The 15,777-nt window shown below is 38.9% G+C and overlaps 1 protein-coding gene across 2 annotated transcripts in view; it reads left to right on the forward strand.

The window, feature by feature from the left end:
* Positions 1-10,507: 10,507 nt before the first annotated feature.
* The window catches only part of CMTM5 (CKLF like MARVEL transmembrane domain containing 5), a 364,621-nt gene continuing 359,351 nt past the window's right edge, over positions 10,508-15,777 (forward strand). Inside the window, exons 1-2 of one of the 2 annotated variants that reach the window (XM_044058569.1) lie at positions 11,059-11,147; positions 12,603-12,700. In XM_044058569.1, coding sequence (XP_043914504.1) covers positions 12,674-12,700 — 27 coding nt within the window. In that variant the 5' untranslated portion in view covers positions 11,059-11,147; positions 12,603-12,673. Of the gene's footprint in view, positions 11,148-12,602; positions 12,701-15,777 lie in introns of both variants that reach the window. The other variant, XM_044058568.1, reaches the window with a different exon arrangement.

Below are 15,777 nucleotides of genomic sequence, written 5' to 3' on the forward strand. Positions count from 1 at the left end.
GATTTGGATATTGTTGATAATGAGTGCAGAAGCTGCGGACATTGTAATTCAGTGTATTTCAGTTTATCACCACTGTTATTTGAGATATTGCTGACATCTACCTCCACTGTATTCTGCTGCTACATAATAAACCAAGAACTGGCAAATAAAGAAGAAATTGACACTTTTTCAACAAAGTTCTGGGTAATTAAAAGATAAAAATATTTATTCCAGTTTCTTACAGTTATTTCTAGTTTATTCCAGTGTTTTATAGTCCTTTCAGTTTTTACAATAAAACATTTAGTAACTGCCTCTGTCCATTAGTAGCACAGAGGGCAGTCATGGGGTAAATTTTCTGTTTTCCATCCTTAGTTGTGCTTGAATATGGACAGAGATGAACTTTGTTTTGTGTGGATGGGGTGTTTGTTTCCAGAGCAGCTGTATCCTTTGCGAGATATACCTATCCCAATAAACCATTCTGTTGATGTTGCAGAACAAGTATAGATCCTTAGACCAAGTATTTCTGATGCCATGTAACTTGCTTATGTGCAGCAAAACCATTAGTATTGGGTTGATGGATGCCTTGTATACCAACCACAGGTCACCACCTAGCATTGTGTAGGATACCGATTATAGTGAAAGGGCTTTGAGTCGGTCCATGTGGGACATGTTGTTTAGGTCTTGTATCATTTTAGTATGGTATCTCTGTGGGCATTCCAGTTGTTGCATGTGTATTGACAGATAAATGCCAAAGGGGGGATTATATTCATTAACTGGCCTAACAGGAGTCGAGTAAAGGGGAAAATTACATCTCTAGGTCTATACACACACTCTTTGTTCATATTGCACAGCTTATAAACAGTCTCTTTATTTATAAGCTGTGCAACATAGAAGGAATTTCTTACAGCAATGAACAGATGCTGGTCAAAAGTTAGATCACTGTCCATATAAGTTCTCAAATCTCAAACAACTGTGTTAACTGTTAGTGGTGTATTGTCAATGTGGTACCAGTTATTTATTTGGGACAAACCTTTCTGCAGGATGGCTAAGCCATCTGGGGATTCAATAACTGCTCCTAGCTTGGTATTGACTTTTGCTTCAGAAAACTAGATGCCACACAGGAGAGTTCCCAGCACAGAAGCCTGGTGGACTCCACTGGTGACTGAACTCTTTGTGGAGGTAACTTCCCCTATATTGATTTCCTGCATCCTATCTGTGAGCCAATTGGCAATCTAGCAGGTGACATAAAGGTTTATTCCAAGTTTATTTAGCTTTTCTACTATGCCTGAGTGGGGAATTGTGTTAAAAGCTCTGGCCATGTCGAGCATGCAGTGTGCATCATTTTGCCTTCACTCATTGCTTTGGTAACCTTTTCAAAAAAAAAATCTACCAGGTTGAGTAATTATGACCTGCCCTTGACAAATCATAATATAATATAGGGAAATGAGATACACTGAGATTATGAATGAGTCAGAGGTAGACAGTTGGTAGGTTTTTAGCAAGAAACGATAAAATACTTGCCTGAGAGGCAAAGTTGAAAACTATAGATTGTCAGATGGTGTCTGCTTTGTAAAGAATATAGCATGGAAGGAGGAACCAAGAACTTCTTCATAGGTAGTTGACTGAGGCCACTGCTGTTTTAGTGGGACAATTGGAAATCATATATAAAAACAAAGGCACTTGAGGTCTAGTGAAGAGTTAAGGTGATTACACTGACTAAACAGGAAGGAAGGATTGAGCAAGGCAATTACACTTTGGTGAATGTCACATCAGTCAGTGGGAACTAGTTAAAGCACTTCCTTACTGACTAGATTCTACAATTTCTATGTGAATGGTCTGTTGTGAGTCTAGCTAGCATCACTATATCCAAATCCAGTATTACTGCATTGATAGTGAAATGGACAAAGGTAGTTCAATTAAACATACTATGAGATTTTGTAAATCCAGCCCAATCCAGTATTACTGGACCACATATAAGGTGAGCAATGATAATTAAAAAAAATATTATCTACCAACACTTTACCAATTCCTTTCTCTCCACATTGTTTTAGAGGTTATGAAAACTAATGGAGGTGTATTAGACTTGAAATTAGTAAGATGTGTAGAGCTGGATGAAGAGTAAAAAGGGGGGGCAGTGGTCAGAAGATATGTGGGTGAGACAAGTATGGACATAAGGTACATAAGGAAAGCTGGTAGTGGAATGCAGAAGTCCAGGAAGTCATCAAAAGAAAGAAGGAGTGCAGGAAAAAGTGGGAGATAGAAATGACGGACCAGGCTATGAAGTAATATTGGTTGGCTAACAAACAGACTAAGAATGGAGTTGCAGTGACAAAGAACAAGGCATCAGAGGCACTCTGCTAGTTTCTGGAAACTGAGTCAGTAGATGACACAAATAAACTATATCAGGTTACAAGGCAAAGACAAGATTTTTCATAAGGAATGCCATCAAGAACCTGCTCACCAGTCCACAGGACATCAAAGGCAGATGGAAGGAATACTTCCAGCAACATCTGAATGAAGAAAATCCCACAGATGCTGTACTGCCCCAGGCACAGCCTATGATGAGACAAGAAGGGGAGCCCACCACAGAAGAAGTAAGAACAGCACTAAGGAAAATGAGGTCTAGGAAAACAGCATGTTCAGATGAGATCACAACAAATATAATAAAGATGCTGGGTGAGATGGGGAGAAATGGCTCCTAAGGTACTCATAGCAGTGTGGAGAGAAAGACATATCCCAGATGACTGGAGAATAAACATATCAGTTCCAGAGATCAACAACAAAGGGGACGTTCACAACTGTTTTGAAAGTACAGAGAGATCAAACTCCTCTCACACTGCATGAGAGTTTTGGAGAGGGTGAATAATAAACAAATACGCAGAGGAGTAGAAAGTAAGATGGGAGATGAGAAGTTCAGATTCAGATCAGGATGCAGGACAACTGACACGAGGTTTGTAGTAAAACAGATAGTTGAGAAGAAGCTAGAGTTGTGGAAGAGTCCAACTGGGCATTCCTGGTCTTGAAGAAAGCATATGACAAGGTCCCAAAAAAGCTGATTTCGGCAGCCCTGTAGTGGTTTGAAGTCCCAGAATCACTGGTAGAATTACTATAAGCTATGTACAAGAGCCCAATAACTCAAGTATGAACAGTGTTTCGTCTCACAGAGAGGTTTCCAGTGGGAGTGGGTGTGCATCAAGGTTCAGCTCTGAACCCACTGCTGTTCATAGTGGTGATGGACTACACTAGCAAGCAGGTCAGAGGTGACAGTTCAAGAAGTTGCTGTATGCAGACAATGTGGCATTACAGGAAGACTCTGAGCAAGACCTTCAGCATAGGATAGGGGAATGAAATGCAAAACTGAAGGCATACGGGATGACACTGCTGAAGAATGAAGAGGTCAAAGCTAGAATCAGAAGGGCTACAGCCAACTGAAATAGACTTTAAGGGTAGTGTATGACAGAAGAATGCCAAAGAAACTGAAAAGTAAGGAGGACAAAATAGTGATATAACCAGTACTACTCCACGATACAGAAACATGGGCAGTAAAGGCAGAGCAGTTGAGGAAGCTAGAAGTGATGGAAATGAATTGCCTGAGATAAGTGCTAAGGATGCTGTATTGCCTAATGAGCAGGGTTCAAAATAATTCACTACACACTACAGAAATAATCTATTAACACACTTTATTTCTATTTTAAACAGAAGGTCTACTTTAATAGCGTATTTGGCTAACAAAACTAGTGGCATAAAACAATAACTAAATAGAATTAATAGTTTAAAACACTTTAGTCATGCAGTTCAACAATTCTTTAAAGCACTAGAATAAAGGAAAAAGGTTAATACATCACTGGGTGGTACTTCATTGCAGCCACCTCATCGACTGGGGAGCCCAAAGCAGTCTGGCTGGAGATAACAACAGGGAACAGGACTGGTCAATGGATCCATTCCACAGAGAACTCCTAACCAGACCCCTGTGAGACCCCACCTTATATAGACTGCTTGTTTACTCAAAAATCAAACATATTCTATAACTAAAATGTTCTTTCACTAGAGTATTCTCTTATCAAAATGTTCCCTTCTCACAGGAAAAGTACAGACTACATGACAGCAAACAGGAGTGGTGGCCAGTCACCCACAGATGCTTCAGTAAGCCTGCCAGGTTCCCGTGATCATATTCTCTAAAATATGTAAACAACAGAATATTCTACCAAACTGGCAAAGGTGGGAAGACAAGATATCAAGCTGAGCCATCACAACAACTTGTATTGCCAAGTTATGGTGACTCAGCTTAATATCCTGTATTGTCAAGCTTATTCTGACCTCCTCCCTAAACACATAGAAGAGAGTTTGTTTGTGTCTTTTGGCTTTTCCCGGTTAGGGGTCGCCACAGCGGAACTCCGGTCCGCTAATGATTGGCAGCTGATTTTTTTACGTACCGGCTTGCCAAGCCTGACGCACAACCTTCAACGAAGGTACGCCCATTCACGCATGTCTCCACGCAGAAGATGCTCTAGTTGAGAATTGAACCGGACAGAGTCTTACTGTGAGGCGACAACGCTACTGCAGCACCACCACCACAGAAACACATAGAAGAGAGTAGAAAAGTAAAATATTAAGCTGAATATTAACCCATTAATAGCTGGGTGTCCATGATCCAGCTTGCACATAGTCAATAGTCAATTAGCTTACACATAGTCAATTAGACATATTTGCATTACAGACGCACACTGTGGGACAGATGAAGAAATGAGGATATATATATATATATATATATATATATATATATATATATATATCTACATATATATATATCTTTACAGATGCTGCTTACTGCAGTCTGAATAAATTTGCAGCTTTGGCCCCCTACAACAAAATGTAGGTTTCTTTTTGAATCAGCAAGCACATGTGCAAACAAAGAATGCATTCATTTGTGCTGTATGTTTTAGTTTAAACAAAATTTTAGACATCTTTGACCTCTGTAAGCACATCTATTTCTAAAGCTAGTCAAACAAAATGTACTCACCTGAGTACAGTGAGTACACTTAGATACACCATTATTTACATCTTTGCGCACCACTCTTTGAAGACAGTGAGTTGTGCACTTGGTGGAGAATTACTATACTTGGGGGGCTACCTCTGTATTGCCATTGCTGTGGGGGGCATCATTAGAACTATCACCTGTCATAGTAATAGTCTCTGCAAGTCTGATGCTGACCTGGTTCTTACTGAAGGGCAGAGGAAAAAACAGACTAAAAGCCAGTGGTAGTGGCAGACATTAATGAAAGCTTCTCAAGAAAACCAGAGGGACATGCCAGCTTCACTCTTATGAAAATCAGGAAACGGAAATTTTTCACAAGTTTAAAACATGTACATAATTTGCCAGTCTAAAGTTGTAGCTTCCTTGCACCCCATGTCCAGTATTTGTTCCAGTGCATAGCTCTCAAATAATCAGGGGCATATTTCAAAAGAATGTCCCACTCACTAGGCTGAATAAGGAGAAGGTTACTGTTAGCTGGCTGTCTGGTGCCAGTATCCGCCACATAACACAAGCACTCAGGTGACTCCAGAACAAGTACAAATATGACTCTGTCATTGTCCATGTTGGTGTGAATGACCTGAACCATGCCTCCATGGACTACATGAAAAGAGACATGGAAGAGCTCTCTGATCATGTAGCCCAAGCCGGTATGATCCTGACCCTGAGTAGCATCCTGCCTTCACCACGAATGATACCACGGTATAAAGAAAAAATTCTCAATTTCAACAATTGGCTAAGTTTCTGGTGTCATTCAAAGGGGATGCAGTGTCTGGCTGCCTGGGATGACATGCTCGACAAGCCATGCTGCTTCATGAGAGATGGCTTGCACCTGTCACCCTTAGGCTTTCGAATACTGGCCAAGGCTGTTGCCACCACCATAGTGCCTTTTTTAGGCAAGGCTCAAACGACAAACCCACCACTGTAAATAGCACAAGTAACAAAAAACTGAGGGTAATGCTACTCAATGCCAGAAGTCTAAACCTCAAAATGCACGCACTTGAGCCACTGCTCAGTATGGAGAAAATTGATATATGTGCAGTAACAGAAACCTGGTTTAAGGCTCCAGAGAGCATCCCAGCACTACTAGGCTACAACTCATACTATACATTTCAGCCACAGAACCCAAACTGAAATACAAAAGGTGGGGGCGTATCCATATTCATTAAGCATACCCACACCTCCAGGTTAGTGGCACAGCACGATGCTTCAGAGATCATCCATGTGCAACTAACAATGGTCAGAACTGCAATTCATATTGTAGCTTGCTACAGATCACCCACCATGTCCCAGGACCCCCATTGTGCGTTTTTGGAAACACTGGGAAACATAAAGGTCCTACCAAACACCCTAATATTGGGTGATTTCAATTACCCAAACATTAACTGGGAGAACTACTCAAGTACTAACTCCCTTGCCCAACTTTTCCTAGAATTTATAAACTCAAACACCCTGGTTTAACTGGTCAACACTCCCACCGGAGGTGACAACATATTAGACCTGGCCATCACCAACATGGGCAACCGGTGTTCCACACCAGAGGTCAACCCCTCGCTGGTTAGATATGACCATAAACAAATCACTTTGGATATCCATATTCCACCCCACCTCCCGACAAGAAAGCAACCATGAAAAACTTTTCAAAAGGAAACTTCACTTTCCTTAAGACCGAGGTGGAAAGTTTCAAAGCCCACATGCTGAAGGATAACACTGTCCAAGCTGCAAAATCCTTTACTAATGCATTCTACAGGCAGCTACAAGAATGCATGGATTGTGCCATCCCAAGCAAAACCAAGACTCACTCCTCCAAGAAAAGGAAACCAGTCTGGTGGACTACTGCCATAAACAAGGTATACAATAGAAGCAGGAAACTAGTACAGAAAAGAGTAAAATCCCAAGAAGGGAAGACATCCCTGATCAGTATCAGCAAGAAACTATGATCCCTCATAAAATCATCCAAGGCTAGCTTTGAAAGAAAAATTGCCAAGGACTCCAAAGATAACCACAAGGCATTTTTTAGCTATGTCAAGAATCTAAGTGGCAATGCTCAGATCTGCTCAGAGTTAGTGCAGAATGGTACAAAATACACTGAACTGACCGATATCACCAACATCTTGGCAAACAGGTTCAGCGCAAACTTCACCCCCAAAAGGGCCCGTAACCATTTCAGAAGAATGTAGAGTCCCTGAAATCATAGACACTTAGGTTAAAACAGCCCTCTCCAAAGCCAAAACACAGCATCAGTGGGGCTGGACAGTGTCCCAGGCTGCGTCCTACACGAGCTCAAAGATGAACTAACTCCTCACCTAAACACACTGTTCAAACTCAGCCCCTCCACAGGCTACATACCCATAGAGTGGCACACAACAACGGTTATTCTGCTCCACAAAGGTGGAGCCACAATAGACCCCTGGAACTATCGACCTATAAGCCTGACTAGCTTGGTCTGCAAGGCTATGGTGGGCATCATCATAGAACTCATTAACAGAGACATTGGGAACCTCCAAACACTGGACCCTACCCAGTTTGGCTTTGTTAAGGGCAGATCATGTCTCCTAAACCTGGTGGACTTCTTTGAGACAGTTACCAAGGCTATAGACGAGGGAAAGGTGGTACAAACAGCCTACCTAGACCTCACTAAGGCCTTCGACACCATTCCCCATTCTGGTATTATAGACAAGCTCACCAGCCTGAACATAAACCCGTACGTCACAAGATGGGTTGCCAACTGGCTCATGGACAGAACCCACATGGTGAAAGTTGCAGGAGCTAGGTCCGACTCTAAACTGGTTACAAGTGGTGTTCCCCAGGGCTCAGTCCTAGGACCCCTCCTGTTCGGTGTATACTTCTCAGAGGTACAGGTAAGCACAGGAGGACTATGGCTGACCAAGTTTGCAGACGACTGCAAACTAGGGGCTATAATTGACTCTCCGGCTGACACAGACATCCTCCAAAAGGGTCTCAGTGAGACGGATACCTGGTGTCAAAATCATGGCCTCAAGATAAATGCCAAAAAGTACATAGTCATCCCCTTTGGAAAAAACAAAGTACCCACAAACTACCACATAGGTGGTAGTCCCCTAAATACGTAAGGCGTAATAAGGGATCTGGGGACCCAAGTAGATAGTAATCTCACCTTTGATAATCACATTGCCAAAGTGGTTAGAAAATCCTTTTTCGTGGCCCACCTATTCAGAAAAGGGTTCGCATCCAGATCAAAAAAGGTCATTGTGCCCCTCTACTCATCACTCATCAGACCCATCTTAGAGTACAACGCCCCATTGGGATGTGCTCTACAAGACACCTGCAACAGCTGGAAAGACCACAGAAGTACCTCACCAAGAAGATCAATGGCCTCAAACAGATGCCCTATGCAGCTCGACTGAAGAAACTACAGTTGTACTTGGTTGCATACTGCCTACTCAGAGATGATCTCTGCCTGACATACAACGCCATGTCCAACCCAGAATTGATGGACATGCTCCACCTAAAGAAAACCTTATCCCCTCGAGCCACACGCTCTAGGGATCTAAACCTCACCACAACAATAAATAGGATGTGCTGGAGGGATAGATTCCTGTCCCAGAGACTTCCCATGCTTTGGAACAGGATCCCAATTTACATTAGGCAGAGCTCCTCGCTAACAGTCTTCAAAAGAAACCTTGACGAGTGGATGGGAAACAGAAAGTTTATCTCGGGGATCACTTCAATGGCTCTGCTGGACAGAGGCACAGTGAACTAATTTAAGGGGGCGGCAAAAGCCAACACATTCTGGCTAGGCTTTAAATGCCTTTGGGCAGATAGCCTAGTACCCACCTATGAACCTAAACCCAGAAAAAATCAGGGACAATCAGGGACATTTTTAAAATATTAATACTATTAACTTGACACATTGTCAGAATAAAAGAATGTTAATTACTATACATTTTGTGAAATAAAAGAAATCCATAATTCTTACTTACTGCCATTATTTATTGAGTATTATACAATGATTCCCCATTAATATTCCAAAACGTGCATGCTGATTGGTCAGTGTGCACGTTGTAAATCAGAGTTATAGTAATGAAAAAAGGTCCGGTCGCCCAGACTTTTTCAATTAGTATAACTCTTTTTTTTTTTTTTTACAGCAACGGAGAACGCAAGATCTCCGTTGCTTTTCTAACTTGTCTCTATGTTAAACGAGTTTAACATAGCGAGACAACTTTAAAAAAAGCAACAGAGCATCTCCATTGCTTTTTTTAAAGCTGTCTCGCTATGTAAACCCATTTAACATAGCGAGACACTTTAAAAAGCAATGGGGATCTTGCTTTTTCCGTTGCTTTTTTCAAAACTGTCTTGCTATGTTAAACCCGTTAGGGCGGCCACAGTGGTGCAGTGGTTAGCATTGTCGCATCACAGCAATAGGTTCTCTGGTTCAATTCTTGGCTGGGGTGCCTTCTGTGCGGAGTTTGCATGTACTCCCTGTGGTCACATGGGTTTCCTCCAGTTTCCTCCCACATCCCAAAGACATGCTGCAGGTGGATTGAACACTAAATTGGCCCTAGGTGTGAGTGCGTGTGTGTGTGCCTTCTGTGGAAGGTTGGGTGTCGGGCTGGCAACTTGACACTGTAAAACTCCAATGCCAATCATGAGCGGACAGGTGATCCACTGTGGCGACCCCTAACCGGGAAAAGCCGAAAGAAGAACATAGTGAGACAGTTTTGAAAAAAGCAACGGAGATCTTGCTTTCTCCGTTGCTTTTGCCCACAGCTCTTATATACTGCGCAAGTATACGCATGCACAGTACATCAGAACAGCTGCAGAATACCAGACAGCTGTGGAAGGGCAGCAAGGAGGCATTATACAATGCCATTATTTAAGAAAAGCATTTTTTTTTTCTTAAATAATGTTATTGCATAATAGCAATAACCCACTTCTGGTTGTGGGTAATTGCTATATAATTCACCACCTTTCTTCCAAGAGTCACCAGTTTTAAGAGGGATTAAGTGGGACAGAGGTAAATTTTGAAGTCTAAATCAGGGATATCTCTTAAAATCAGGGACAGTTGAGAGGTATGTTCCAGTGACATAAGTCCTAAATGTCAGATGGACTTCAAACCAGAGTCCAGTTTTGAACTGTTGTTTACTCATCGAAATTTTAATTTAAGTACAGAAGTATTAACTGGTGTCATGGGAACTAGTAATAAGCAGTGTGTGTCACAGGCTCCTTTTAACAGGAGGTGCGTCCAACTTGGGGGAAACTAGTTCTCTGTAAAAGGAAGCATAGGAATAAAAACGCTCATTCAGTAAATACTCCGCATTGTAAACGATAACCACAGCCGTAATTCCTTAGTGGTCAGCTAACCAGTGAATACCATTACATTAGGCGGAGGCGGAGCTGACTTTAAGTGGGTTTGATGCTCAACCAAGGCGCTGACTTCCAGAAAAGGGGAGGCGCGCCAGACCCCCAGGGACAACAGGAACTGTAGCTTTCTGCTGGTTTGTTCAAATGTTTGCACTTATTTATTGATTTGAGTTTGTTAATCAGGGAGGACAAGCTGAACACTGCCCGGCGCCCGCATATAAGGGGATTTTGTTTTCATTCCTTTACAAAACTGAACAACAGGAAAATCTACTTTGCAATTATCTGTCCTCTTCTTGCTAAAGAGGCTGCCGGAAACCAACATTTGCACCTCGCAAAACTTTGGCTGAATAATTTAAGTTCTTCCTTGACAGTTAAAGGAAAGAAAAGAAAACACTGCTGTAGAAGTTGTATGAAAAAGGTTCATTCAGTTGTGAAAAGGCAATGTGTACGCTTTTAAGAATGCTGCAAAGTCAAAAATCATCCGTTAATATTCCAGAATTTTAAAGCAACCGGCACTTTATTTAAAGAAGAATTTACATTCCTGCATTAACTATTCATCTTCCCGAATTTTAAAGTAACGGATATTTTAGAAGGTTTTATTTATATTTGTCCAGGTGGCCTTTTCAGGGTTTGGTTTTACTCGGTTCCGTCAGCTCACGGTTTGGGGATGTACGAAGGTCGGGAGCCTACAGAAAGCCCCCCGCCACCCGGACCCGGTTGGAGCTTCAAATCGTTTACAGCTAATCACGCCTTCCTACAGTCCAAGCAAGGGATGCTGCTGACCGGAGAACTGGTGAAAACTTTTTTTCTGACCCTCTGATAAGCTGTATATGTTTGGTTCATACAGTTTCGTGTTAAAGTTAAACGAGTAAATAATCCAGATGATAGTGTACGTCTCAGCACCCCCCTCCCAGTTGTAGGGGGCATCTGGGATTTTTGCTTAATATGTTACTTTAATGTATTTGTCTTATAAAAAAGACTGGGCTAGGTTAAAGTCAAGAAATTGTAAAGCTGTTTGTTTTGTTTCAGAAACCTTACTGCTAATTTCACGTCAACACAAAACTCTCACTCTCTTAGGGCTAGAAATTTGGGCAAAGCCTAAAATAATGGGGTGGGGGAAGGCCTCAAAATATTGACAGATTTTTGACCGTTTGCACTTATAACGTTGCTAGAATAGCATATGTTGTGTTGGTTTGCTTTTTCTTAAGGATATGAAGTCCAATATTCAGACGTGTATCATTTAGTAACTTCAATAGTGGTTTGCCAGAAAACCACAAATTGTATGAGGACCAGAACAAAACTATGAGGCGAAAATCTGGACAGTTTAGAAGTACCAAATCTGGACAGTTGAGAGGTACCAGGCTAAGTATATAGCAATGAAAGGTGTGACAATTAGTTATCTGATGACAGAGTAGCTGCTGTGTGGAATAGATTACCTGATTACATTAAAATAAGCACTAGTTTATGTATTTTTAAGAGCAACCTGGGTACTCATTGTTATGGGAGTAGCTGCTTTGGGTATATTACCAGGCTAGAAGGTGTGCCTGAAATATTTGTATGCACTAGAAATTTAAAAAGTGTCCCTGATTATTTCAGACTTTTGTCCATGATCGTCATTATCACCTTTTCGCTCCGTTCGCTTTTATTGAGGTAAGAGGTTGAGACTGTTATAAGTGAGATACTACTTAGCCTAAACTAAAATCTGTTGATGCATATTAATTGGTGAGTCAACTGATGTCATTTTGAGCACAGTCTTTTCAATAAAATTGATGTCTGACTAGAATTATATTTCAGAGCTCGTAAGTTTAATACTCATAAATTCTATAACTTCAGAATGAATTTAAGATGAGAGAATGAGAGAATGAATGTCATTGATTTTGCAGATTGTATTAAAAAATATTTTTTCATAGTCTAATTTTTAAGGGTGTTGGTACTGATTACTTTCCATATGTAATATAAACTTCTTATTTATTGATAATTAGTTGTTTAAATGCTTGTTTCTGACTATTAGATGCCTGCAAAGTCTTAAGGATGTCTCCCTTCCTTTAAATGTGCAGATGTGTGTTGTGAATAATGTGTTTTGCACACATTGTCATGATTTAAGTTAATGAGGTGGGGCATCACTTCCTAAAACAATATCACAATGCAGATTCCTGAAGCTGTTGTGGCTGTATTTGTTTTAGACTGGGTACTTCATTGAATATCTAATTTTGCTTGCATACTCTGTTCTACTTGTTATGTTTTTCAGTTCCATTTTTACAGTTCACTGACCATGCTGTCATCAGACTTTATAATTCAGCAGCAGACTTCAAACTCTGAATGCTGAAAGAGATACAGATACATGTAGTGAGTTAAACTGCTTCTGCCATATGTTTATTGACAACTGATTGAAAGAAAGTTATTTCAGGAAATGTGTACAAAGCAGGAATTTCAGGGAGGCCATTTCATATGTATACATATATATCACTGAAGTACTGCATAGCAGGCATCACTGTCTATACTTGGCCTTCAGTATAACACATAATCCCACAGCAGTTAAGATTCAAGCATTTTTCTTGGGCTGCCTTACAAATGGCCTGTGGAAGGTGCTGAGCTGGACAGTCCATTGGCAGCCCCACTTTGGGACCACTTATTCTGTGGGAGGCCCACTACCACTACCTCCACCCTTTTCAGACCTAATGTCAGAGCTGGCCCCACCTCTGACAAATGGTTGCTTGTTGTGACAAACCCCATGAGCTATTGCTTGGGGAATAGAGCGGGGATCATCCAATGTCTTCCAACAAGCAGACATTGTTTATCTTTGTTTGTTTTTGAAAAATAAAGAGGAAGTCAAACATTCATATTTCTGGACAAAGTATCAGATGGTATAATAATAAAAGGAAATCTTGGGATAAGGAATTGTTAGATATTCAAAGTAAACTAGACTCTTATAAACATAATAATAAAGAAAATATTATGGACAAGAAAGTTATTGAAGAAATAAACAAACTAAATGAGAAATACAAAGAAATTTTAACTCATAAAGTTAAAATAACTTTAGAGAAATACAAGTTTTTGTCTTATTCAATAAGCCCCAAATACTTACATAGACTTAAAAATAAAACAAAAAGATTGAATAAACAAAACCATATCAAAGAAATCTTTTCTCTAAGGAAAAAGAAGAATGTTTCTAGTATACCAGAAATACTGGATGAATTTAGAAATCACTTTCACAAGATTAACCATAACAACATTAACATGGAACCTAAAGATAAAATAAAGGAGTTTATAACCACAAACATGAATAAAAAGCTTAATAAACAGATTAAACTATTGGACAAGAGTATTTCATATACAGAAGTTATTACACAAATAAATAAGCTTAAATCAAACAAAGCACCGGGTAATGATGGTATTATACCAGAGATATATAAAATCCTTTCTAAAACTACATATTCATTAATACATAAGGTTTTTATTCTGGCCCAAACTGAGTTAATAACCCCCCCATCTTGGCAATATACATTTATTTCACCAATTTTAAAACCTAATAAAGATCCAACTAGATGTTCTTCAACATTAAGTAATGAGATGGGTCGATATGATTATAAAATGTTTATGAGTATTTTTGCTGATAGATTGAAGACAATTATCCCCGGCATTATAGACATAGATCAGACGGGCTTCATTGTAAATAGAAATACTTTTGATAATATAAGAAGAACTTTAACATTAATTGATTTTGCAAATAGGAAAAAGAAAGATTTAACACTTATTAGTCTTGATATAGGTTCAGCATTTGATTCAGTAAGTTGGGACTATCTGTTTACCTTAATGAAATGCACAAATTTCTCTGATGCATTTGTAAATTTAATTGAACATTTATACAAAGGAACGCTGGCTTATATTAAGGTAGGAACATATGTTTCACAAAAATACCCATTCTTAAAGGTACAAAGCAAGGATGTCCACTTTCTCCACTATTATTCACTTTAGTAATGGAGCCTTGGGCTAATTTGATTAGAAACAGTACTGACATAGAGGGTTTTGAAATAGAAGAAAATACAACATCAAAATTCAACTTTTGCAGATGATGTTCTAATTACATCAGCAGGATCTAATTCTTCTATGCAGTCTTTATTTGATAAAATGATGAATTTTAAAAGTATTTCTGGTTTAATATTCAATGAAGAAAAACTAAAATACTACCTATATATACGAAAAAATACTCTCATTAGTGATTTTACTAAATATGTACCCAACTCAGGTCAGATAACTTATTTAGGTATAATACTATCTAAAGATATTAAATCTATTATATATAATAACTATAATACCTGTTTTCTTAATATACAAAATCTTTTAATACCTGGAATAATATGTTTTTTACTATGGAGGAGAGACTTACAATTATTAAAATGATAATATTCCCAAGATTTTATACTTAATACAATCAATAATACTTTCACCTACAAAATAACTATCAAGAAACTGAATACACTAATGTTAAATTTCTTATGGGCACCTAATAGACCTAGGATTGCATTAAAGAAACATACTAATAGCTGGTCTCAAGGGGTATTTCTTTTCCAGACTTTAGTTTATTTATTATCTCTTCTATTATAAAAGTTATTACTTTATTAATAGATCGGTCATATGACTCAAAATGGATAGATTATTGGGAGCTAATTAGTATGCACTTCATGAAAATCTCCTTAACACATAAAAATATGATTATAAATAACTCCATGTTGTGGTTGCTAAAGGAATTTTGTACTTCACCTATTACACCTAAACATATGGTCTGTTACCCATTAAATATTATTATTAGTTATCGTAACTTTATATTCATGCACCCTAAGTATAGGAATGGAATTTTATTGTATTCCTATAATTTATACTCAGGGTATGCTTATGTCATCTACTTCTGAAGGAGCTCATTTAGCTATAGATAATAATCTAAAGTACTGGTATCAGCTGATATCTGATAATAAAGTTAAAAATCTAGATTTCTTAAAACAAGAATTTGATCTAAGAGAAACTTGCTGGTTAGAGGTTCAGATCTTTAGACAACATCTCATTGATAGAATAGATCTAATGTCTATAACAGTTAAAGAATCTATTCCAAAACTGATTGATTACTTGATAATAAATTTACAGCATAAAGTTTCTGATAAAGGTAAACTTTCATATATATATAAAATTATCAGACAAGAAACTTTTTACAATGTAGATTCATACTGGAATTATTTCACCTCTATTAATGGGGACCCACCAACTCAACAAGATAAACAATATATATTGGAATCTGCTTATAGAACTACATCTTCCATTGTCTGGAGACTTTATACATGGAAATTTTTACATAGATCTTTTTATACACCTTTGATGATGAATAAAATTAATAATAAAGATAATCTATGTAAGAGATGTAATGTAGAAAT

The sequence above is a fragment of the Protopterus annectens genome, chromosome 16.part0 (genome assembly GCF_019279795.1).
Source record: "Protopterus annectens isolate FY-2018-M chromosome 16.part0, PAN1.0, whole genome shotgun sequence".
In the NCBI taxonomy this organism is placed as follows: Eukaryota; Metazoa; Chordata; order Ceratodontiformes; family Protopteridae; genus Protopterus; species Protopterus annectens.